A 22,111-nucleotide genomic window follows, 5' to 3' on the forward strand; every position below is an offset into this window, starting at 1 on the left:
AATTCAGCTGGAGGCCGGCATGTCGAAATGTTGATACAATGGTCGTAAGGCGTTCAAGGTGTGTGGCGAAGGTGGGTGAAAAGATTATCACGTCATCTTAGTAACGCAAGCACATCGCCCAATTGCGCACGTAGCATTAAAAATAGCTTGCCCTTTGAACGTTGAAGGACGTACCTCTAGGTGGCTCAAGAGTTAACGCCTCGCAATCACGACGCGGAGGTCCCACGTTCGATGACAAAAGCCGGAATCTTTTTTCTGGGATTTGTTTTTCTTGCGTTTTGATATTGCTACATGCATGCTGAGAATTTGTGGGACGATGCGCGTGTGTGCCTGACGAACAGGACGAAGGATGGTCTTCGCTCGTTCGCTGGTTAACCAGGCACGCCATTACTGCTGGTTTTAAGTACATCTCATCCACAGCCTCGTCGATATGGCGTCGCGTCTTATCCGTAACTTATTTGGTGGAGGTGGAGTGTTCCCCGTCCTCACCACGAAGCTTTGCAGTGGCCGCACCGTTCCGTCTTCGGCCGTGGCTACCAATGACAACCCGTTAACGTCTCCATCTGTAGCTCAAGCCACTACATACCTGACGATGCCCCACACGCGTGATCCCGGTACATTCTCCGCACAACCTGGTCTTGACGTTGACTTCTGGCTCTGTATGTACGAGCGTGTTAGCCATACACACCAATGGGACCCTACCATGACGCTCGCCATCGTAACCTTTTACTTGGACGACACCCCACGTGTTTGGCTCGACGCCTATGAGACCGAGATCACCAGCTGGAATATCTTCAAGGAGTGACTACGTGATATCTTTGGGGACCCATGCGGTCGCCAAATGGAAGCGCGAAAAGAACTTGCCACTCGTGTGCAGTCCTAAACTGAGTCGTATGTCTCGTGCATAGAGGACGTGCTCGCGTTGTGCGGCAAAGTGGATGAGCAAGTGACAGAGATGACAAGGTGTGTCACATACTCAAGGGCATCGCAGACGACGCCTTCAACTTGCTCGTGTACACTAACACCACGACCGTCGTCGTGATTATTAAAGAATTCCGCAGCTTTGAAAGCGCCAAAAGCCGCTGTGTCCTGCCTCAATTACATCTACCAGCAGCGATCTCAGTGTTACATTTCAGTGTTACATCTACGGCTGTTACATCTACCTGCAGCGATCTCAGTGCCGCACTACATATGCAAGACAACGTGACATGCATAGTTCGACGGGAGCTTGAGGCGTCAAGTTCAGCGCCATTTTCTTCACTTCGACTTGACAATGTCTCCGCACAAGCAGCTCCGGTGGTCTCTGTTATTCAAGCCGTTGTGAGGCAAGAAATCGCAAAGCTCGGTTTTCCTGCGGCCTGCTCTCTCTCCCAACCCACCTCCAGACCGATGACGATAAATGCACCGCGCCATGACTGATAGTTTTTTCCGCGATCCCGCAATCCGACAGAATGGAGAAAAGCAGACAAGCCAATCTGATTCCGCTGTCACCGAGTTGGCCATGTCTCCTGCTACTGTGGCAGCACTTGGACGCCCCAGCGTTGAAGTCAATTTTTTTCTCCTTGGTCATACGAGGACCACCGTCGGTATTCACCCAGCCATGATTATGCTGCTTCCGATCCACTTAACATCCGTTCTACCGCTCGTTCACCGTCATCGCAACGCCGCCGTTCTCCGACGCCCCAACCCCGCCGCTATCTATCGCCGACTAACTATGAATCTTCGTGGACGGAAAGCTAGATTATGCAGCTCCTGAAGGTAGTGCTGTATCAAGTGCGGGTGACCCACACCCTTCGTTGACGCTACCTACTCTGGTGTCTATAATGAGTGCTTGTCTCTGTACACACTCCTGCCACAGCACAAGCCGTCCGTGTCGCCGATGGTGAAAGTGCGGCCGTCATTGGAATGTGTACCGCACGTATTAGCCTTGCTGGCCGCCATGTTTCTGTTTTATTTACCGTGCTCGACAATTGCCCTCATGACCTCATCTTAGGAATGGACTTTTTATCGACGCATTCTGTCCTGATTGACTGATCCGCCGGAACTCTCTGCTTAGAACGTCCTCGTCTTCTAGATTATTGCCCCAAGCTGCCAAAAAGCCTCTGTACCACAGACTTCAGTCGGATACCACCAGAAGCCTTCCAATCATTGAATTGGCAACAAGTTTACCCGTTGTTGACGGTGATTATGTCCTCACGCCTATTCCTGATGTTCTCCTGGCGCGCGACATCACTGTGCCACACGGCGCCGTAACCATGGCCTCTAAGCGAACATGTCTGCCAATTATCAATTTTGGTTTCACGCACCAAATACTACCACACGGAATTTCAGTCACCACGCTTCCACCCTTAATAGATGGCCACGTCACCGCTTTTACGGCAAACTGCTTTTGCGGTCATGTCGCCCGCAGGATGCCACAGTCCTCGATGTGACGTTGCGTCCCTTAATCGACCCGAAACTCACACCTGAGCAGAGCGAAGCCCTATTCTGCCTTCTGGCTTCCTACCGCGACATATTTGACATCGGCAGCAGTCCACTCGGTCAGACTTTTCTAGTGAAGCACCGCCTTAATACAGCTGATTCTCCTCCCATTCATCGCCGACCATACCGGGTGTCTGCCATGGAGCGTAAGGGGATTCAAGAAGAAGTCAACAAGATGCTAGCCAAAGGAATTATTGAACCCTCCTCGAGCCCTTGGGCATCTTCTGTTGCGCTTGTTAGAAGGAAAGATGACACGTGGCGCTTCTGCGTTGATTACCGCCATCTTTTTCGAATCCCAAAAAAGGACGCTTATTCTTTGCTCTGAATTAATGACGCCCTCGATTGTCTTAACGGCGCGCGATACTTTTCTTCATTTGACCTACGTTCTGGCTATTGGCAGATTTCGGTGGACGAAAAGACCAAAAAAAGACTGTGTTTGTAACTACCGACAGCCTATACCAATTCAAGGTGAAGCCGTTTGGGCTATGCTACGCCCCTGCCACGTTTGAGTGTATGATGGAATCGCTATTGCAAGGCTTCAAGTGGTCAACCTGCCTGTGCTACCTGGATGATGTCCTTGTATGTTCGCCTACATTTGAGACACATCTTCAGCATTGTTCAGCGGTCCTCGACATCTTCCACACTGCTGGCCTTCAACTTAAGTTGTCGAAATGTCACTTCGGCTGCCAGCAGATTACGGTGTTGGGCCACCTTGTCGACGGATGAGGTGTGCAGTCTGACCCATAGAAAATTCGTGACGTCGCGAGCTTTTCTGTACCCCCGTCTGTCAAAGACGTCCGGAGCTTTGTGGGACTCTGTTCCTATTTTAGAAGGTTCGTGAAAGATTTTGCAACAATCGATCGACCCCTCACCGACCTTCTGAAGAAAGACGCGACTTTTACGTAGGGTTTCGTTCAAGCTACCGCTTTTTCTCAACTCATCACCATCCTCACGACTCCACCTATCTTGGCCCACTTTGACTCTTCCGCTCCGACAGAAGTCAGAACCGATGCGAGTGGTCACGGGATCGGAGCCGTCGTGCCCTACGCCAGCGGGGACACGACAGAGTCATCGCCTACGCTAGCCACCTTCTCACAGCTGCCGAGCGCAACCATTCAATAACAGAGCGTGAATGGCTTGTTCTTTTATTGTCAGTCACGAAGTTCCACCCTTATTTATATGGCACGAGTTTTTCTGTAATAACGGAGCACCAGGCCCTATGTTGGCTTTCGCCACAGAAAGATCCTACTGGCTAGCTTAGGCGCTGGGCTCTGCGACTGCAAGAGTATACCTGCATGGTGACGTATAAGTCCGCACACCTACATCAAGACGCAGACTACCTGTCCCGCTACCCGATTGCTGAGTCGAGCTCTATGCCTGACACAGACACCGGGCCTTGCGTTTTTTCCCTTTCGGAAATGACGCGCATCAGTGACCAGCAGCGCTATGATGCGTCGTTGCGTGCTATCATTGAGCGCCTCGAATCACCATCTTCCAAACAGTCCCATCGCTCGTTCGCACTCCGCGATGGTGTACTATACCGCCAAAATTTTGAGCCGGATGGACCGGCCCTGCTGCTTGTCATTCCGAAACACCTTCGCTCGGAAGTTCTACATAAACTTCATGACCATGCAAGTGCTGGTCACCTTGATGTGTCATGCACTTGCGACTAAATACGCCGACGCTTCTTTTGCCAGGGCTTGCATGCTCCAAGGTGGAAAGGTGGGCATGTTGGTATTCCATGTTTAAGCACTGAATACGTATACACAAAAAAGGACACACACACACATACGTAGCGCTATGTGTAAGTGTGTCCTTTCTTTGTGTATTCGTAATCAGTGCGCTCTTACCCTTCTTAAACTTGCACGCTCAGTCAGAAGATACGTTGCGCCATGTGAGAAGTGCTAGCGCCGCGAAACACCATCGACACTTCCCGCTGGATGCCTTAAAGCACTTTACATTCCGTCAGAACCGTTCTTCCGTGTTGGCTTGGACCTACTTGGCCCTTTCCCCTTGTCTTCCTCGGGTAACAAAAGAATAGCCGTGGCCACCGACGCGAGCTGCCATCACACGAGCTCTTCCAACAAGCTGCGCCACAGATGTCGCCGACTTCCTCCTCAAGGACGTGATTTTGCAAGACGGAGCCTCACGCCAGCTGCTTGCAGGTAGTGGCCGCACCTTTTTGTAGAAGGTCGTAGCCGACATCTTGCAGTCCTGTCAAACGAGACACAAGCTGACGACGTCATACCACCCGCAAACCAATGGACTCACGGAGCGTCTAAATCGAACTCTTACAGACATGCTCGCAAAGTATGTTTCTACCAACCTTACCGACTGGGATCTCGCGTTGCCGTACGTCACATTTGCCTACAATTCTTCTCGCTATGACACTGCCGCCTACTCCCCATTTTTTTCTGTTATTCGACCGAGAACCTACATTACCCCTAGATACAGTCATTCGGTCTACCGCGACACCGACCAGCGAATATGCCCATGACAATATCACCTAAGCTGCCAACGCACGTGAAATCGCCCGCACTCGCATCCTGGCCTCTCAAGAGAACCAGCGGCGTTTGTACGATCAACGGCACCGCGACGTGCACTTCTTACCCGGTTTATCGGTGCTGCTGTGGTCCCCGACCCGTCGAGTCGGCTTGCCCGGAAAACTTATTTCCCGCTACACAGGTCCATATCGAGTCCTTCGTGAAATTACTCCTGTGACATACGAAATTGCCCCTGCTGCCCCATCGCCTTCAACTGCCTCACAGACCACCTATATCGTACATGTGGCATGCTTGAAGCCTTACCACTCTCCCGCTGACGTTGACATCTAGATGCGCCGAGACTGTGCTTCTGCCGCTGGGGATTACGCTACATGCATGTTGAAAATTTGTGGTACGATGCACGTGTGTGCCTGACGAAGAGAACGAAGGTGGGTCTCTGCTCGTTCGCTGGTGAACCGGTCATGCTATTGCTGCTGGTTTTAAGCACATCTCATATACAGCCTCGTCCATATGGCGTCGCGTCTTATCCGTGAAAATATATATAGATTCGTATACATATACGGTGCCTGACTTCGACGCCGACGTCTACGCCCACGCCGACGCCGGCGGCGAAATCCAGCTGAGAATCTATGTGATTTCTACCGCAACAATAAATCGCATAACAGATTGTTTGGGGTGAATGTGTCATACAAACATAGTAAACACAAAGAAAGCGTCATGAAACAATATTTGTAAATAACACATCTACTGAAAAAAATTTTACAAATCTATTTTTCATAGGTTGTGTAATAACCGTAAGAATATATACGTAATAAATACAAAACAATAAACACTATCATTTTGACTGTTCATACCAAGAAAATAAATACATATGCATACAATAAAAACTGTACATACAAGAGAAAAAAGAGAAAAATAGACTGAATAGACCCCTGTTTTCAGATATCCGACACCTGGGTTTGCAAGGCGTTTCTATAATGGAGTGACAGAGAAAAAGACTCTATGAGGATGGCCGAGTTATTTCGTTTCAATATGAAACTCTTCGTGGAAAATATATGCACTTTCTGAAATATATACGCGTCTGTTCTGAAAACATCAGGTAATAGAGATTTAGCGTGATGACTACTTGTGGATCTGATTAATAACTATGTCAGATACGGCGATGGGTGAATATCAGATGCGAACACTGTGGTTCAAGTGTGATTTGTGCGGTGCTCCGGTGCGTGCAGTGTCTTCCGAAGTGTATACAGGTCGTGAGTCGTTGACTGTCGTGGTGGGGAAGATAGGCCACCAGGTATCAACATTTATGCATAACAAGTAAGCGTGCTGTAGTCACTAAACACCAATAGGCAATATATATATCAAGGTCTTATGAACATTACCTGCTTCTATAAAATCATGTCTTACATGTGTATGTTATACTAATTCCTGTATCAGGGGAATCAACCACATTTTTTGAAGGAACCTATGTGACACAAGAACACCATAAACAAACACTATCACCAAGTTATTGTTGTTTTACACATTCTGTTTAAAAATGTGGTAAATTTGAAGGACGGCACATTTTTGAAATGCTTACGTGAAATTGAACAATAATTGTTTTTGTGTGACTACTTCAGCTGTGAACTGAAACTAGTGAGACGGTGTCGTGCGGCTTCGTACTTCGCTGTACTGACACAGAATCTTTGCATGAGCATAGATGGCTAAGTCAAAATTTCCAGGGCCCTCTTCTACGGTGTAAGTATTATGGAATCGTGATTTTGATACGTTTTATCTGTTGTACTAGTATAATATAATTAAAATAGTTTTACAATAATAATAATAATAATAATAAGTTATTGTACACAACCATAAGAAAAACAAAGAAACGGGTCTGTCTAAGTCCTAAAGACTTGTGCGAATAAGCCCGGCAGAGCCGGTTACAGCGATGTGGATACAAAGTAACAAAAACTATTGTTGCTTCTTTGCCAACGAACAGACTAATGTTTGACACGATTGCTTTTTTACAGTCAGTAAATAAAAAAGAACAAAGGAGGGACCCAGAGCAAACATGACATACAAACAGACCATGTGAATTTACAGCTCAGCGAGTGATTTCTTTGATTGCTTTTTTGAACTCGCTGAAAAAAACTCTTCAGGTAGTTCATTGAAAATTTTTGGAAGATATACATTTCTACATGGTTTTGCATATCTGGTAAAAAATATTTAAAATATAAATAATACTTAGATTTTGATAACAATAATAATAATAGTATAATAAATAATAATAATAATAATAATAATACCAATAATAATAATAGTAATAATAATAATAATAATAATAATAATGTCAATATTATTATACATTATTATATTCTTCAGAGGGAAGTTTACGTAGCAGAAGAACAGTCACGGCAAGTGAAGTGGTAAGTGCGGAACCTGCCTGTGCGTCAAACCAAGCAAACGTCGTATTGTTCCCCATCTTTGTGGTAGCTTTTGCCTTTCACAGTAGCACTCATCTTCTTCCGTATATTATAATTATTGATTGATATGTTGGGTTTAATGTCCCCAAACCACCATTTGATTATGAGAGACGTCGTAGTTGATGACTCCGGAAATTTTGACCACCTTGGGTTTCTTACCATGCATCCAAATCTGAGCAGACGGGCCTACAGCATTTCGCTCTATCGAAAATACTGCCGCCGAAGCCGGGATTCGATCCCGCGACCTTACAGTAAGCAGCCGAGTACCATAGCCACTAGGCTAAGTTATAATATTATTTTTTATGTATTATTATTATTATTAATATTATTATTATTAATATAATGATGTCTATCTGACCTAGAAACTCTGGAACTGCGATATAAATACCTGGGTTATAATAATGTTCCCCCCCACTAATCACAAACGCCATGCGTGTATCAAGAAAACATTCTTAGCAATTACTGTTCGTCAATAAAAAAATGTTGCGTGCTCAGAAGTATGGCTAACAGTGAAAATGCGGGAAAAGGTCTCCTTCACTGAAGCTACAAATTAGGCACTCATTTGAAGCTCGTCTCTTGATCACCTGCAATTGGCGTTTGTTAATCCCAAGCCCCCCCCCCCCCCCCCCCCAATTGGCTTCGGTTATGGCAAATTGCCGGAGCCAATCTCAAAAGCCATGCTTCGTGCATTTTGCGTCCGCTAGTGTAATGCGACGTGGTTTGCTCATCATCCGTGCACTTTGCTTACTTAGCATGCGTGTCATGCACAGGTAATTTTGTAGATATCGCACTGTGCTTGCTTCTCACAAGAAATAAAGGTTCTGTTGTTTCAGGGACAAATCACACAAGGTGTTTGGTAATGCAACATGGGGAATTCCATGCCTCCAGCATGAGATCAATTTAAACTACTATGGTCCCTGTTGGAGAAGTTTCTTTTTTTTTCTTTTTGATGAAATGCGTAAAGCTGTATTCATGTAGCTTCTTGCTACAGGCGAAACCTTTGTCTGATAAGATGAAAATTGGGTGAACCCACTTTCCCTTGATGTGTAAGATATCGCTGGCTAAGAACGACAGCAATCCATATGTTGTCAGGTGGTCAGTTGGCTGTTTCAATTTCCCCTTGGAGTGTCCTACTTACCATTGATGAACTTCATTATGTTCGTTATGATGAGGTACAAGGACTGAAAACGCATTGGCTGCTTGTCGACATCCGATTTAATAAATTTATCAGTGCAGACATGGCCGTACATATCGTGGCACGCTGGTGTCTCGGGAGCCATGTTGCCTTTCGGGTAGTCTTCGAAGATCATTTCATCGGCTACATGTAGATGAAGAAAGTAACAGTTTACTAAAAATGGGTAGTGTTATAACGGCGGGCAGAATATATAGGTACATACAAATTGCACACCTCACCAAACTGTTTAGGAGAAACGTACTTGCAGCGTAACCTGAGTAAAAGTTCAAAGACAGTTCACTGGCTAATGTAAAAAAAAGCAAATGCGCCGTTTCAGAATTGGCGCAGATCTTTTACTCACAACGTATCAACGGCTCAGCAGCACGTATATATAGTGTTGAGCTGACGACCGAGAGTACACATGGTTTAGTGGGTGAGATGACCTACTGCTTGTGTTACTGGCAGTCTGAATAATTAGCCGTCAAAATTTGAGTCTCGTTGTCAAGTTTTCCTTTGTAGCCATAATACGGAATTTTTTTATGTGACTCAACGAGGAGGGGGCGTGAAGCGTGCTGCCGTGGTTCGGGGAAAGAAGGCATTGACCAGGGGCCTTTATTTTCGTTTTCTCCTTTCAACAACATCTCTATCTATCACCAAAACCAAGGCTCACTTGTCCGCGTCCTTTGCAGCGCCACACAGCACTCGTTTTCAGGCTTCTGGCTTCAGGTTTTCATTTTTTCAGGTTATCAGGTTGTGCCACACTGGCGATCTGCTCTTATTAACACTCAGTGTCAGAATGCAAGGCTGTCTGAGCAAAGATAGATGTTCGGTCACGAGCATATCATACAATGCACTGATAACGAAGAGTAGCTGTGATTGTAGGCACGCTTGCCGCAACACATGCCTATAGGCGTGGCAGTAAAACTAAAATATACGCCGGAGGCTACCAATGGATTTTCACTGTGTTCCGACGGCAAAGATGTGTTGCGTGAAATGATGTGATACTTCGGCTTTCCTGCTCATCACCACATCATTTATGGACGCAATTTTTTGTTACAATTTTTTGTTACAACAAGAATTGCTGCTTAGTACTCGATAATGCTGCGTTGTACCCGAAGTGTATATGGAGCAGCCAAAGAACCAGGGCAACACGAGTATCACGTATACCATGCCACCTGCCGTTGGGGAAACTCTTCCTTAGGTGGTTTACTGCATCATTGAAAAACCTAAGAGGCTTACTCTTTAGAGTGAAAACTTACAAATCCGAGTGCCACTGAGACGTAGACCGTTCGGAAAATGGCACATGCTAAATGGTGACCACAAACACGGCTGAAGCTTACCACTGAGGCTCTTTATATAGACTTCTATAATGACACGAACCAACAGGTACACAATGTAGGAGAGCTGCGCCAGCATGACGTCACCAGGCCAAGCATCAAGCACGATACACACGTGACCTTTGCGTCACGTCTCTACGAATATAAGATCACCATCGCCTCAGCAATAAACTCTTTTGACTGTTCGACTACCTGCTTGCTTACATGGTGGCAGCGGTGCCCGTACGCCATGTCGATCCCGTCGACACTGCTTCCCCCTCCGATCCACTTGGATACATCCGGTGACCCATGGTTAGGATGGAAGACATAGAAAAGTGAGTTCGAACTGTTTCGCACCGCTACTCAGTTATCAAAACAACCAAAAGAAGTGCAAGCTGCGACGTTACTCGTAATTGTGGGAGAAGATAGCAGAAAGGCATAAGATACTTTCAAATTTCAAGAGGAGGCGCATAGGAACGACATTGGTGTACTGCTGCTGAAGTTCGAAAACTTCTACAAACCTGTGATTAACCTAACCTTCAATGAATTTCGCTTCGGCTCCAGAAACCAGAAAGAAGGTGAATCCTTTATGAAGTGGCTGACAGAGCTCAGCATATTAGCGAAAACTTGTGAATTTGGGAATTCAGAAGAGCGCTTGCTTCACAGCCGTATAATTCTGGGCATATAAGACAAAGATTTGCAACAGCGACTAGTAGCAGAAAACCCATCATACGAAAAAACTGTGGAAATCTGCCGTATTCATGAGCAAGGCCAGGAGCAGTTTCGCCAGATCTGTGAAGGGGCGGTGATGTCGCAGAACGCAGACATCTGCGCAGTAAACACACGAGCACGGCCGTGCACTTGGTGCGGTTATCTGAATCACCGCGGTGAAAGCTGCCCAGCGATAGGGAAAGTGTGCAAGAAATGTGGTGGGTTGAATCATTTCGCCCATGCATGCAGGTCGGCGGCACCACAACGAAGACAGAAAGACCCGCGAAAGAAAGAGCTACGCGAAGTGCATCTTGAGGATAACGAAGACTACCTTTTGGAAACTTGACAGTCAGCACAATCGCAGCAGACCACTGGAGTGCAGTCGGTAGCATTGAAGGGAGAGCTTTCACATGCAAATTAGACACGGGCGCCAACTGTCGTGTGATTTCGCAAAATGACGCTAGGGAGCTACCACATAAGCCACAGCAAGCTTCCGATGCGACGTTGATGGCGTTCTTTGGCCACACGACCTCGGCAAAAGCGAAAATTCGTCTGCGTTTGTTGGCGAATTCACGGACACATGAAGCATCCTTTCTTGTCATGGAACACAAGGTACCCATCACCTTGAGTGGATCAGTAGCAGAACGCCTCGGCTTTTTACGTCGCATACAAAACGTACATGCCAGCGAGCTTTACTTGACAGCACAGCCTTACACAGATGTCTTCTCAGGACTAGGGCAGCTAAAAGATGTGGAATACACAATGAAGCTCAAACCTGGTGCCGTGGGTGTCGTCGTTCCGGCACGGAGAGTCCCGGTAGCCCTTCAAGACAAAGTAAAAGAGAAACTACAGCGCATGGAAGACCAAGGAGTCATACAACAGGTAACTGAGCCAACTGAGTGGTCTAGCTACATGGTAACTGTTGTAAAGAAACACAAGGTCCGCATCTGTTTGGATCCAACTGCGCTAAATAAAGTACTACTGCGTGAACATTACCCCATGCCAGCTCTTGAAGACATAGCATCGAGCCTTGCTGGAGCTTGGTTTTTTTTCAGCTCTTGACGCGGCTTAAGGTTTCTGGCAAATCAAGCTCTCAGACTCGAGTTCGAAGCTTTGCACGATGAGCACACCATATGGCCGCTATCGCTTTTTACGCATGCCTTTCAGTATCGCTTCTGCCCCAGAGATATTTCAGGCCGCGATGCACTGTGTGCTAGAAGGACTGCCGTGTGTCGCAGTTGTCATGGATGATATCCTGCTGTAGGAAAAGACTGAAAAATAGCATGACCACAACCTTGAACAGCTATTGTCCCGCTGTCGTGAACATAACCTACGGCTGAATAAAAAAATGCTCTTTTTTGCAGACAGAGGTTCGCTGCGTGGGCCACAGCTTTACCACCGAAGGTCTCAAGCTTGACTCACGAGGCGTTCAAGACATACTGCAAACGGTCCCACCCAAGAACAGTAAGTAACTGAAGGTTCCTCTTGGCACAATGAATTTCGTGCAGCGCTTCATACCCAACATGTCTGTCACCACTTCCACGCTCCGACCTTTGCATCGCAAAGATATCGCCTGTGTCTGGACCGAAAAACAAGAAGAAAGCTTTCACAAGTTGCGTTAGTCTCTGCTAACAGCGCCAATCTTGAGCTATTTCGACCCCAAGAAACAAGTGACACTTTCAGTTGATGCAAGTCAATTGGGAGTAGGCGCCATTTTTATGCAAGATGGCCACCACATTGCATTTTCTTCTAGATCGCTCACAGACACCCAGGTTAAATACGCACAAATAGAGAAAGAAACCATTGCAATTGTGCATGGTTGTACATAGTTTCACGACTATTTGTTTGGTCAGCACAGAGTAGTTGTTCAAACTGATCACCGACCTTTGGCTTCCATAGTTTCCGAACCTCTGCATCAGTGTCCGCTACGGTTGCAGTGCATGCGTCTGACATTGCAACGATACTGTATAAACGTGACGTACAAACCTGGCAAGGAGCTGTGCCTTGCTGATGCGTTATCAAGACTTCCTAGCAAACAATGCGTGGAAGAAGAAACGGAGCGCTTTCAAGTAAACATTCTTGACTGTGTTTCAGGTTCTGAGCAGCGTTTGAACGACCTCCTTGCCGCAACAAATAACGACAGCACCTTGACGAAGCTTTGTGAATATGCCCAGACTGCATGGCCCCTTACGAAGCAAGAAGTTCCTGATCAAGTCCGTGCAAACTGGTCATACCAGGAGGAGATACATGCGCAGGACGGCTTGGTATTCCGCAGCAATAAGGTAATCATACCTCTGTCTAAGAGAGTGGACATGATGAACCTTCTTCACAGGGCGCATGCGGGAGCACAGAAAATGAAAGTCGGAGCATGAAAGGTCATGTTCTGGCCCATTATATCGGGTGATAATGAACAGTTTTGCAAAGCGCGCAAGACGTGCCAGAAATGTCAGCCGAGGAACGTAAAGATGTCACTTTTATTCCACGAAGTCCCAAATCTGCCATGGCAAATTGTGGGAATCAGTTTTTTCTACTGTGGTGCACGCCAGTTTGCCCCGATTGTCGATTTCGCTCTTTGTTTTTTTGAGGTGCAAGACATGCGCACAACTGCGCGCATGCTCACATCATGGTGCTCCGAAGTTTTCTCGGTGCAGGGATTACCAGTCAAACTGTGCACAGATAATGGTCCACCGTTCTGTAACGGAGAATTCAAGCATTATGTGAGAAAACTAGGAATAGCGCATGTTACTTCAAGTCCCTAGCATCCACGTTCTAATGGCCTGACGGAACGAGCTGTGCACGAAGCCAAGATTTTAAAGAAGTGTTCCTTTAGCATGCACAACTTTCATACAGCTGTTCTAGAGTGGCGCAACACACCCCGTGATGACGTGTTGAAATCTCCTGTGCAGAGGCTGATGAGACGTCAGAGCCAGACCCTTCTGCCAGTACCAAGCAGCCACCTGGAACCCCAGACAGTGCCCAGCAGCATGGTCCACGGACAACTTCGCGACATACGTCGGAAGCAGAAAATCTACTACAACCGCGGCGCCAGGGTTCTACCACCTGTCACGTGGCCAGGAGGTCACTACCTACAGCACCATCACGGGTACCTGGTCACCAGCAGTCTTCCTGCGGCCAGCGGATGAACCGCGCTTCGCGGTTTTGCAAACTAAAGACGGTAAGGAGAATCGTCGCACAAGAGAGCATGTCAGGATCATGCCAACTCAGGTGGCCCCTGCCACCATTCCAGTGCATCAAGAAGCCGCAGGACCTACACAAACCCTACGCCGCAGCACAAGACAACGACGCGAGCCTTGTTTGTACCCGTTAGCTGAAAGACGTTAAGGCTTGTTGTTGGTCCAGAAAGGGGAGATGTAGCAGAGCTGCGCCAGCATGACGTCACCAGGCCAAGCATCAAGCACGATGCACACGTTACCTTTGCGTCACGTCTCTACTAATATAAGATCACCGTTGCCTGAGCAATAAACGCATTTCACTTTTCGACTACCTGCTTGCTTACACACAATTAAAGGATGATTTTTGTGAGGTGTATATACTGGGGTGACAGAAACCACGTTCCGAGTTCCAAAGTTTAATCGCTCAAAGCAAGAACTACGAGACGGACAACCTTGGCAAGTGTTCTAAAAAAAGGCACTCGCAGTTCTTAAGCTTTCACTAGCTGGAACGGCAGTTTATAAAAACCACAAACTTTTTATTTTGCTTCTTCGTGGCCAGATATATGAGCGCACAACAAAAACTATATGTTAAAAAGCCACAATAAATCAAAAAGCAACTGCAAACGCTTTTTCATTTATTATAAACTTCACACTGCACCTAGTTCAATCAGTGTACAGACACGTCAAAGTCGAGCAGCCACTGATGAAGAACCTCGCAGCACTAGTGTGCCCAAGAAAGTATACTTGGAGCAAATCTTGCTTTTTAGATGCGACTGAAAACGGCGGTTAACCGCCGCCTTCCGCGGACATCACTGCCAGCCAGAGCAGCAGGCGTCGCGCAAGAGCAGCGGCGCATGTGAAACAGTCAGTTACAGCGCGAAACCGAAGTTATCATCTCTGTACTGCCCAGCAGACGCCTGGCTGGGCGGTAGAACACCTGCTAGCCACAAAATAAAGCATTTGTTCGATTCTCACTCGATCCAGGAAGTTTTATAATTTATTTGATTTGTATCTCTCGGTTTCAAATCACGGCAAGATCATTATTTTTCACTCACTTAGAACAATGCCCATGCTTGTGCCCAAATTGCCGAGAAACAAGTTCTCGATGATATCGCGTTAGAAAAAAAAAGAACCTCCCCTCTTTTGCTGGACCCCACTAACGAAACAATTAGGAAACTGTGGGCGGAGGCACCGAGAGATAAACGAACATACCCGAAACGTTTAGTTGAAATAAAGTTTTACATCTTTCAGCTTTGCATTGCGTCGTAGTGACAAGGAGAGAACTTATTCAAAAGACGACTCTCACCTTCTCTAAGGCATGGCTTCGTTCCAGCGCACAAGGGGTTTTTATGTACTGTACCCCCATTTTCAGGAGTTTGGCTTTTGTTCTTCCTGAAAGAAAGTTGTTGAATGGAAGTTGTTGCGATGAATTATTTCTTACCGTCTGAGCCTACATAACACTTAACAAAGCATTCTTAGCACCTGTCGAGCCTTTCAAGCACTCGTGTGTGCTGTCTCTTTTTGAAATGTGTTAAATCAATTCCTCTATTTATACGTAGTCCACACTCCAAGGCCAATAGAGCATGGGTTCATCTTCTTGGCGAAATTTAATTTGCCACGTATATGGCTTTATGGCTCAGTGTCTCTTCGAGAGCCCAATCAGGGGTTTGTGGGATACTATGTCTAAGGAAGCACAAATCCCAACATAAATGTAACAACTGTTTTTAAGGACGATGGTCTTTCTTTGGGACCTTCGACACAAAAGTTTTGGTCTGTCTGTCTGTCTGTCTGTCTGTCTGTCTGTCTGTCTGTCTGTCTGTTTGTCCACACCTAACGGTACCGGGCACTTACAACGGCACCTGTGGATTCTTCAAACGGCCGAACCCATCCGCAGTGCCCACCAATGTTGCTGAAGATTCAGCGTACGTACTTGTGTGATTGTCAATTAAAAAGCAATTATCGCGCATATCTGAGGCACCATAACAACACGTATATATTCTGTATGTGCGTCTTTTACTATAACGGGCATACACAATTTATTTAAGGACCATAGCGTTTATCACACGGGACTGACCATGCAACGCCTGCACGAAAAGTGATGTTTCCAACGCTTTGCTAAGACGGCACTGTGGCGGTGAGACGGGCGCGCACACCCGTCTCCGAGCCGCTTGTTTCGTTTTACAACATAACTGCCAGATACTGCTCATGTCTCACGGGTGACGTGACTTTGTGTGCTCGTTCGCCTCCGCTCCACGCTCGAGGCACTCTAACGCAGCGTCTCCAGAATACCATTGATCAATTTTCTTGCGCAGAACATCAGATCAACGTTTTCTTCTCTCTCTCCGGACGCAAGACTATCGTCTTTCGACAATATTTAACATGCAGATTAACATGCAGATACAGGGCCAATTTTTCAACCATAATCTGACGCTACGCTCGTCTCAATTGTGGAGCGACAAGAAGACTCTTCCAAGCTTGCGTTGTCGCTTATCGGAGACGTTCTGCAGCGTGGGGCAGTGTCACGCCAGGCTCGACTATTGCGAGGTGGAGGCTCCGCCAATTTATGCGCAGTGTTTTGCCACATGCTCCTTCCTCTCCTTCCCAATCGAGTGAAGAGCCCTCGGAACTTTCAGAAATCTTAGAAGCATACCAGATGTTCATAGCGGGTTGTGACAAGAGGACGGCGACGTTGGTAATTGTGGACAGACGCCAATGAATTAACGAAACCTACCGGTGTTTCGAAAGCGATGTGAACCGGCTCCAGCCGGTCAATGGAAACGCGGAAACGAGAACAGCGTTCCCTTTCATGCGTAGGATTTTTTGGATGACCAGGTAAAGTGTACTGCAGGCTGACTGAAAAGCCTATGGATGGAGTCCTCGCGGAGAAAACTGCGCTTGCACATTGCTAGCTCCTTGAAGGTCGAAGCTCTCGGCTTACAGTTGAAGGCGGCGGGTGGAGAGTGTAGGGCGGCAAAGGTGCGTCGAAGCCGGGTGACGAAGTCATTGGAATCTAGCGTCGCTGTGTTGTATGGCAGGGCAGCGAGAACTTCACCTGAGAAACAGTGGTTCCCCGTAGACGACCTCCACGGATGTAGCCTTGTGTACGCCTTGAAGATGTTTCGAAGAATTTGAATGACGACTGGGATGGCCTCAAGCCAGGTTGAGTCCAGAAGGCACATGATTGCTGCTTTACCTTTCGGTGGACGTCATCAATGATCCCGTTCGCGCAGCGGTGGTAACTAGTGACTTTCAAGCGCTGAAACAAACTGGTGAGCCTAAGGAGCCTAAAAACTTACACTAATTCCCGAAAGGAAAATGGTAGGTGTAACTTCAAGATACAAGAAGCAAGCAAAGTGGATTGGGTAACAAACTGGGTTAAGGATATCATAGCTGAAATCAAGAAGGAAAAATGGACATGGGCCGAGCATGTAGCTCGCAGACAGGATAACCGATGCTTGTTAAGGGTAACTAACTGGATTCCTAAAGAAGGAAAGCGGGTTATATGGAGACAGAAGGTTAGATGGGCAGATGAGATTAAGAAGTTTGCGGGTATAAATTGTCAGCAGCAAGAACAGGAGCGAGTTGACTGGTGGAACATAGGAGAGGCATTTGTCCTGAAGTGGACGTAGTCAGGCTGATGATGATGATGATGGTGATGATGATTATGACGATCATGGCTATGATGATGATGAATTCCCGCTAATGAGAACCATGTGTAGATGCCAAGCAGTGGGCGCTTACACTAGTGGTAGCGTTGACGCTGGCGCTGTGGTGTCCGGCCGAGCGCCACATTTGATCAAGTCGATAATGCGCACGCGCGTGAAACAAATGGAACGCGTGCGCCGCATCTCGCCCGGGGCTTATCTGGACCGGGCCACGGAACGATGAACATGTGGCAATAAACGTAACTGGCTCCCAGGAAACTTGTCTGCTCCTCTTTCGCACGAACCGAAGCTTACACAACAACTGGTGACGAGGGTGAGACTTAGAAGCCGTAGTTCTTCTATTGGAAGGCAAGTGTTTCCAAATTTGGCTCGGTGAAGAAGACCATCTTTTTGTACTGTCCAGAGCCAGTGGCTTTCATCGTGACTGAGGCCGAAGCAGTGGGGACGCACTTCGCTGGGAGACTAGGGCAGCTGGAACCTTTTGACGAGTTGGCCAGCGACAGGGTTTCGTACGAAGAGCACCTTACGTCATTCCTGATTGTCAACCGTGTACCTGACAGTGACAAGGTGCACGCGTTTTTGAGTATCATTGGTTGCCAAACTTACGGGCTGTTGAAGTAATTAAGAGCTCCAAAACTGCCTTCTACAATGAGTTTTGAAGTCCTCAGAATCTTTTGAGTGACCACCTGTCCCCGAAGCCGTCCGTCATAGGAGAGTGGGCCAAGTTTCACCGGAGGCGTCAAAATGAAGGTGAGCCCTTTCCGAGTTTGTCGCCCAGCTTCGTAAACTGTTGCAAACGTGCGAGTTAGGAAGTGCACTGGTCGAGTCCCTTCGGGACCGGTTCGTGTGTGGCATGCTGCGAGAAGACATTCAGCGAGTGCTTTTCACAGAAGATAGTAAGCTAACGTTCCAGAAAGCGGTGGAGTGTGCTCTGGCCACGGAAGCCGCTAAAACCAGTGCCGCCGAGGCACGCGGCGGTGACTGCGCGGTTGGCGATGTGCACAAGGTGCAAGCAGAATTCTAGAAAACAAGTAAAAGCTGTTTTCGCTGTGGTTCGCCAAAGCTAAGGAGTGAAACGTGCACGCATGTGGACGCAACGTGTTTCAACTGCGACAAAAAAGCGCATTTCCAGAGAGCGTGCCGAAGTGGTCATAATAGTTTGTCTAAGAAGAAGCCAGGGAAAAGAAATGTCAAGATGCTGACGGTTCTGTCCCGGAAAGCTTTGACCCTAAGTATAAACAGCGTGTCCACGGCTAAGCTCGACACAGTCACCGTACAGATGACTATCGAAGGCGTCTTGGTGAACATGGAGCTAGACACCAGTGTGACTGTTTTCGTCATGTCAACGACTCAGTTCCGTCAGCTCTTTCCTTCAGCCCTCATGGAGCCCACTTTAGTAAAGCTTCGTACCTCCACAGGAACACAGGTATGACCCCAGGGGGTATCCTCCGTCAATGTGCAGTATGACGAACATTTGGCGCGTCTTCCGCTCTACGTCGTAAATAACATTTCAAGGTTCGACACAACCGATACCAGCGAAATAAAGAGGCTCGAAACGGTGTTGGCGAAGCACAAACCCAAATTCAAAGACGAGTTAGGCACAATAACGGAAAGGCGTGCCAAACGTTTTCTTAAACCTCATATGAATCCGACATTCCTTAAGGCAGGGAATGTTACATTTGCAATGCAAAAAGCTTTTGATGATTAGTTGGCTAAAATCAAGAAACTATGGATAATATTGCCAGTTACGACATAGGAATATGCTACGCCAGCAGTACCGGTAATCAAGCAAGACGGCCGCATAAGAATTTGCGGCGACTACAAGACGACCGTTAACCCATGCCTTGATGTCGACCGCTACCCATTGTCGAAAGTGGAAGACCTTATGGCAGCTTTGTTGGGAGGTAAGCAATTCTCAAAGATTGATCTCAGTCGGGCCTGTCAGCAAGTGGTTATGTCAGAGTCGTCGAAACAATACCCCACGTTAAATACGCAGAGAGTATTGTTTGTGTTTCATCGACTCGCGTTTGAAAATTCATCCGCACCCGGTATTTTCCACAGAATGATAGACCATGCTGAATGGTTTACGCGGGGTTTGTTGCAACCTGGACGACATCTTGACTGGTAAGGACAGGGAAGAACATTTAATTAATCTAGAAGCTGTGTTCAAACGACTTTTTGAAAGAGGCGTCCGCGTCGAGAAGAAGAAATGTTCGTTTTTTTCAGCAGGAACTACGCCATCTTGGTCACAGAATCACCGCCAAAAGCATCTCGGCAACGACAGAGAAGCTTGACGCACTCCTCAAGGCAACAGCTCCTCAGGACAGGCCGCAGCTGCAGTCGTTTCTGGGAGTCGTGGATTTCTACGGCAAGTTCCTTCCTAACTTATCAACGGTAGCGCAATCATTTGTCATGTTCTGCGTAAAAACGCCTCGTGGTGCTGGGATAAGCGCTGACAGGAAGCGTTCACAAAGATTAAGAGCTTGCTAGCTTCTCTGCCCATTTTGGTGCACTATGACTCGTGCAAACCATTGCAGCTATTATGCGATGTATCACAATAAGTTTAGGCGCGGTTCTTTCTCATGTTTTGGATAATTGCAGCACGAAGTCAGTCGCTTTCGCATCGCGGACATTGACTGATGCCGAAAAAATACAGCCTGCTTGAGAAAGAGGCCCTTGCAATATTATTTGGTGTTAAGAAGATCCATTTCTACATTTATGGTCGTTTGTTCACATTAGTAACCAACCAAAAACCACCTCAGACAATCTTGGACCCGACAACATGCATTTCTACCATCGCAGCAGGAAGTTTGCAGAGCTGGGCTGTCACACTATCAGCTTATCACTATTCTCTCATCTTCAGGCATTCAATTGAGAACGCTGAAGCCGATTTCTGCTCGCGCCTCCTACTAATAATTGTGGACGAAGAAACACAAGAACGAGAGGAAACCTTCCAATCATTGCGCTTGCAATCGACGCCAGTTTTGAGCCAAGACATTGCGCGAACAACTGCTCGGGACCCCTTGCTTTGTAAAGTGGCGAAATTTGTTGTTGCGGGGTGGTCGTCTTCTTTGAATGAAAAAGATTTGAAGCCTTTTCTGACAAGCGCAACGAGCTCACAGTTCACCAAGGCTGCATCATGTTTGGGATACGAGTGACCATGCTGGCTCAGTTGCGCAGCTTGCTGCTGGACGAACTCCATGAAGGGCACCCAGGCATCGTGCGCTGCAAGCAACTGGCACGGAGCTGCGTGCGGTGGCCGTCCATCGAGGCGGACCTCGAGCATCGTGTTAGGGGCTGCGTAAGTTGTCAAGAACAACGTGATGAACCGTACGAAGGGCCCCTTCACCCTTGGTCTTGGCCATCAGTGCCGTGGCAGCGCCTACAAATAGATTAACCGTACGAAGGGCCCCTTCACCCTTGGCCTTGGCCATCAGTGCCGTGGCAGCGCCTACAAATAGATTATGCTGGCCCCTTTTTGCACTCGATGTTTCTTGTAGTCGTGGCACTTCAAGTGGCCGGAAGTGTTGGTTATGCGTTCAACTGCAGTGAACGTTACCGTAGACAGATTTAGAGAACTGTTTGTGCAGTTTGGTTTTCCTGAAAAGATTGTCACTGATATCAACCTGTAGTTCATCTCAGAACAGTTTAAGCTTTTTTTCAAAAAAATGGGCTGTCGTCACGTGCACAGCACCGTATCATTCGAGCTGAAATGGGCTTGCAGAGCGTTTTGTTCAAACATTTAAAAACGCTCTTCGTAAACCCTTTGGAAAGGACACATTACATCAGAGACTACAGAAGTTTTTGCTTACTTATTGCAACGCGCCTCAAGCGACAATTAAAGAGTAACCAGCAAACTTGTTGCTACATCGTCGCCTGCGAAAAAGACTCGACGTTGTCAAACCAGAGGTGGGAGGAAGGGTTGCATGTTATCTGTTAAAGGAAACCATGGCTCGCCCACATCGTGATCATGACACAGCAGTCAGTGACCGAGTGATTGCTCGCAATTATCGTGGCAGACCCAAATGTGTTCCTAGTGTTGTGGTGGGGCAGTCAGGCCCTTTGTCTTTCACCATTCGTGTTACCACTTCTAGGGGCAGTTTCACCTGGCATCGTCACGAGGACCAGCTGCTCGAGCGGACTACAGACCCAGACTGCGAGGCATCAGACAAGGAGGGTTCAGAGTTCCAGGTGGTTCAGCCGAGCGTTGACCCAGGTGCATCCTGCGCTCCTACCGCCAGTAGTCCTAACGTTTCGCGAGACATTCAGACGGCGCATTGCGAGGCACTACCCGTTTAGAGAACGTCGACCACCTGAGAGATATCAAGCTCAAGTTTAGCTTGGTAGAGTAGCCAATATAAAAAGGATGTGATGTCCGGCCGAGCACCGCACTTGATCAAGCCGATAATGCGCACACGCATGAAACGAATAAAAAGAATGCGCCGCATCTCGACCGGGGCTTATCTGGACCGAGCCACGGAACGATGAGCATGTGGCAATAAACGTCACTCGCTCCCAGGAAACTTGTCTGCTACTCTTTTGCATGAACCGACGCTTACACAACAAGCGCTCGTCTTGGCGTTGCGCGAGAAAGAAACACGGGGAGTTAAAAACCATGCAGTGAT

General features: G+C 47.4%; 1 protein-coding gene across 1 annotated transcript; it reads left to right on the forward strand.

Moving 5' to 3' along the window:
* The first annotated feature begins 10,149 nt into the window (after positions 1–10,149).
* LOC142768122 (uncharacterized) lies at positions 10,150–14,149 on the forward strand. Its single transcript, XM_075870170.1, has 4 exons — positions 10,150–11,530; positions 12,013–12,112; positions 12,743–12,930; positions 13,555–14,149. The coding sequence occupies exons 1-4, from the start codon at positions 11,156–11,158 to the stop codon at positions 13,789–13,791; spliced, it is 900 nt and encodes a 299-aa protein (XP_075726285.1). The 5' UTR covers positions 10,150–11,155; the 3' UTR covers positions 13,792–14,149.
* The last annotated feature ends 7,962 nt before the right edge of the window (positions 14,150–22,111 follow it).

Source organism: Rhipicephalus microplus, chromosome 1 (assembly GCF_043290135.1).
Source record: "Rhipicephalus microplus isolate Deutch F79 chromosome 1, USDA_Rmic, whole genome shotgun sequence".
In the NCBI taxonomy this organism is placed as follows: domain Eukaryota; kingdom Metazoa; phylum Arthropoda; class Arachnida; order Ixodida; family Ixodidae; genus Rhipicephalus; species Rhipicephalus microplus.

Coding starts and splice junctions, on each gene's coding strand:
- LOC142768122 (XM_075870170.1), top strand. CDS start 11,156: ATGGCGTTCTTTGGCCACACGACCTCGGCAAAAGCGAAAATTCGTCTG. Junction 11,531..12,012: donor ACCAAGGAGTCATACAACAG/GTAACTGAGCCA, acceptor TCTTTTTTGCAG/ACAGAGGTTCGCTGCGTGGG. Junction 12,931..13,554: donor TGGTATTCCGCAGCAATAAG/GTAATCATACCT, acceptor TCTCCTGTGCAG/AGGCTGATGAGACGTCAGAG.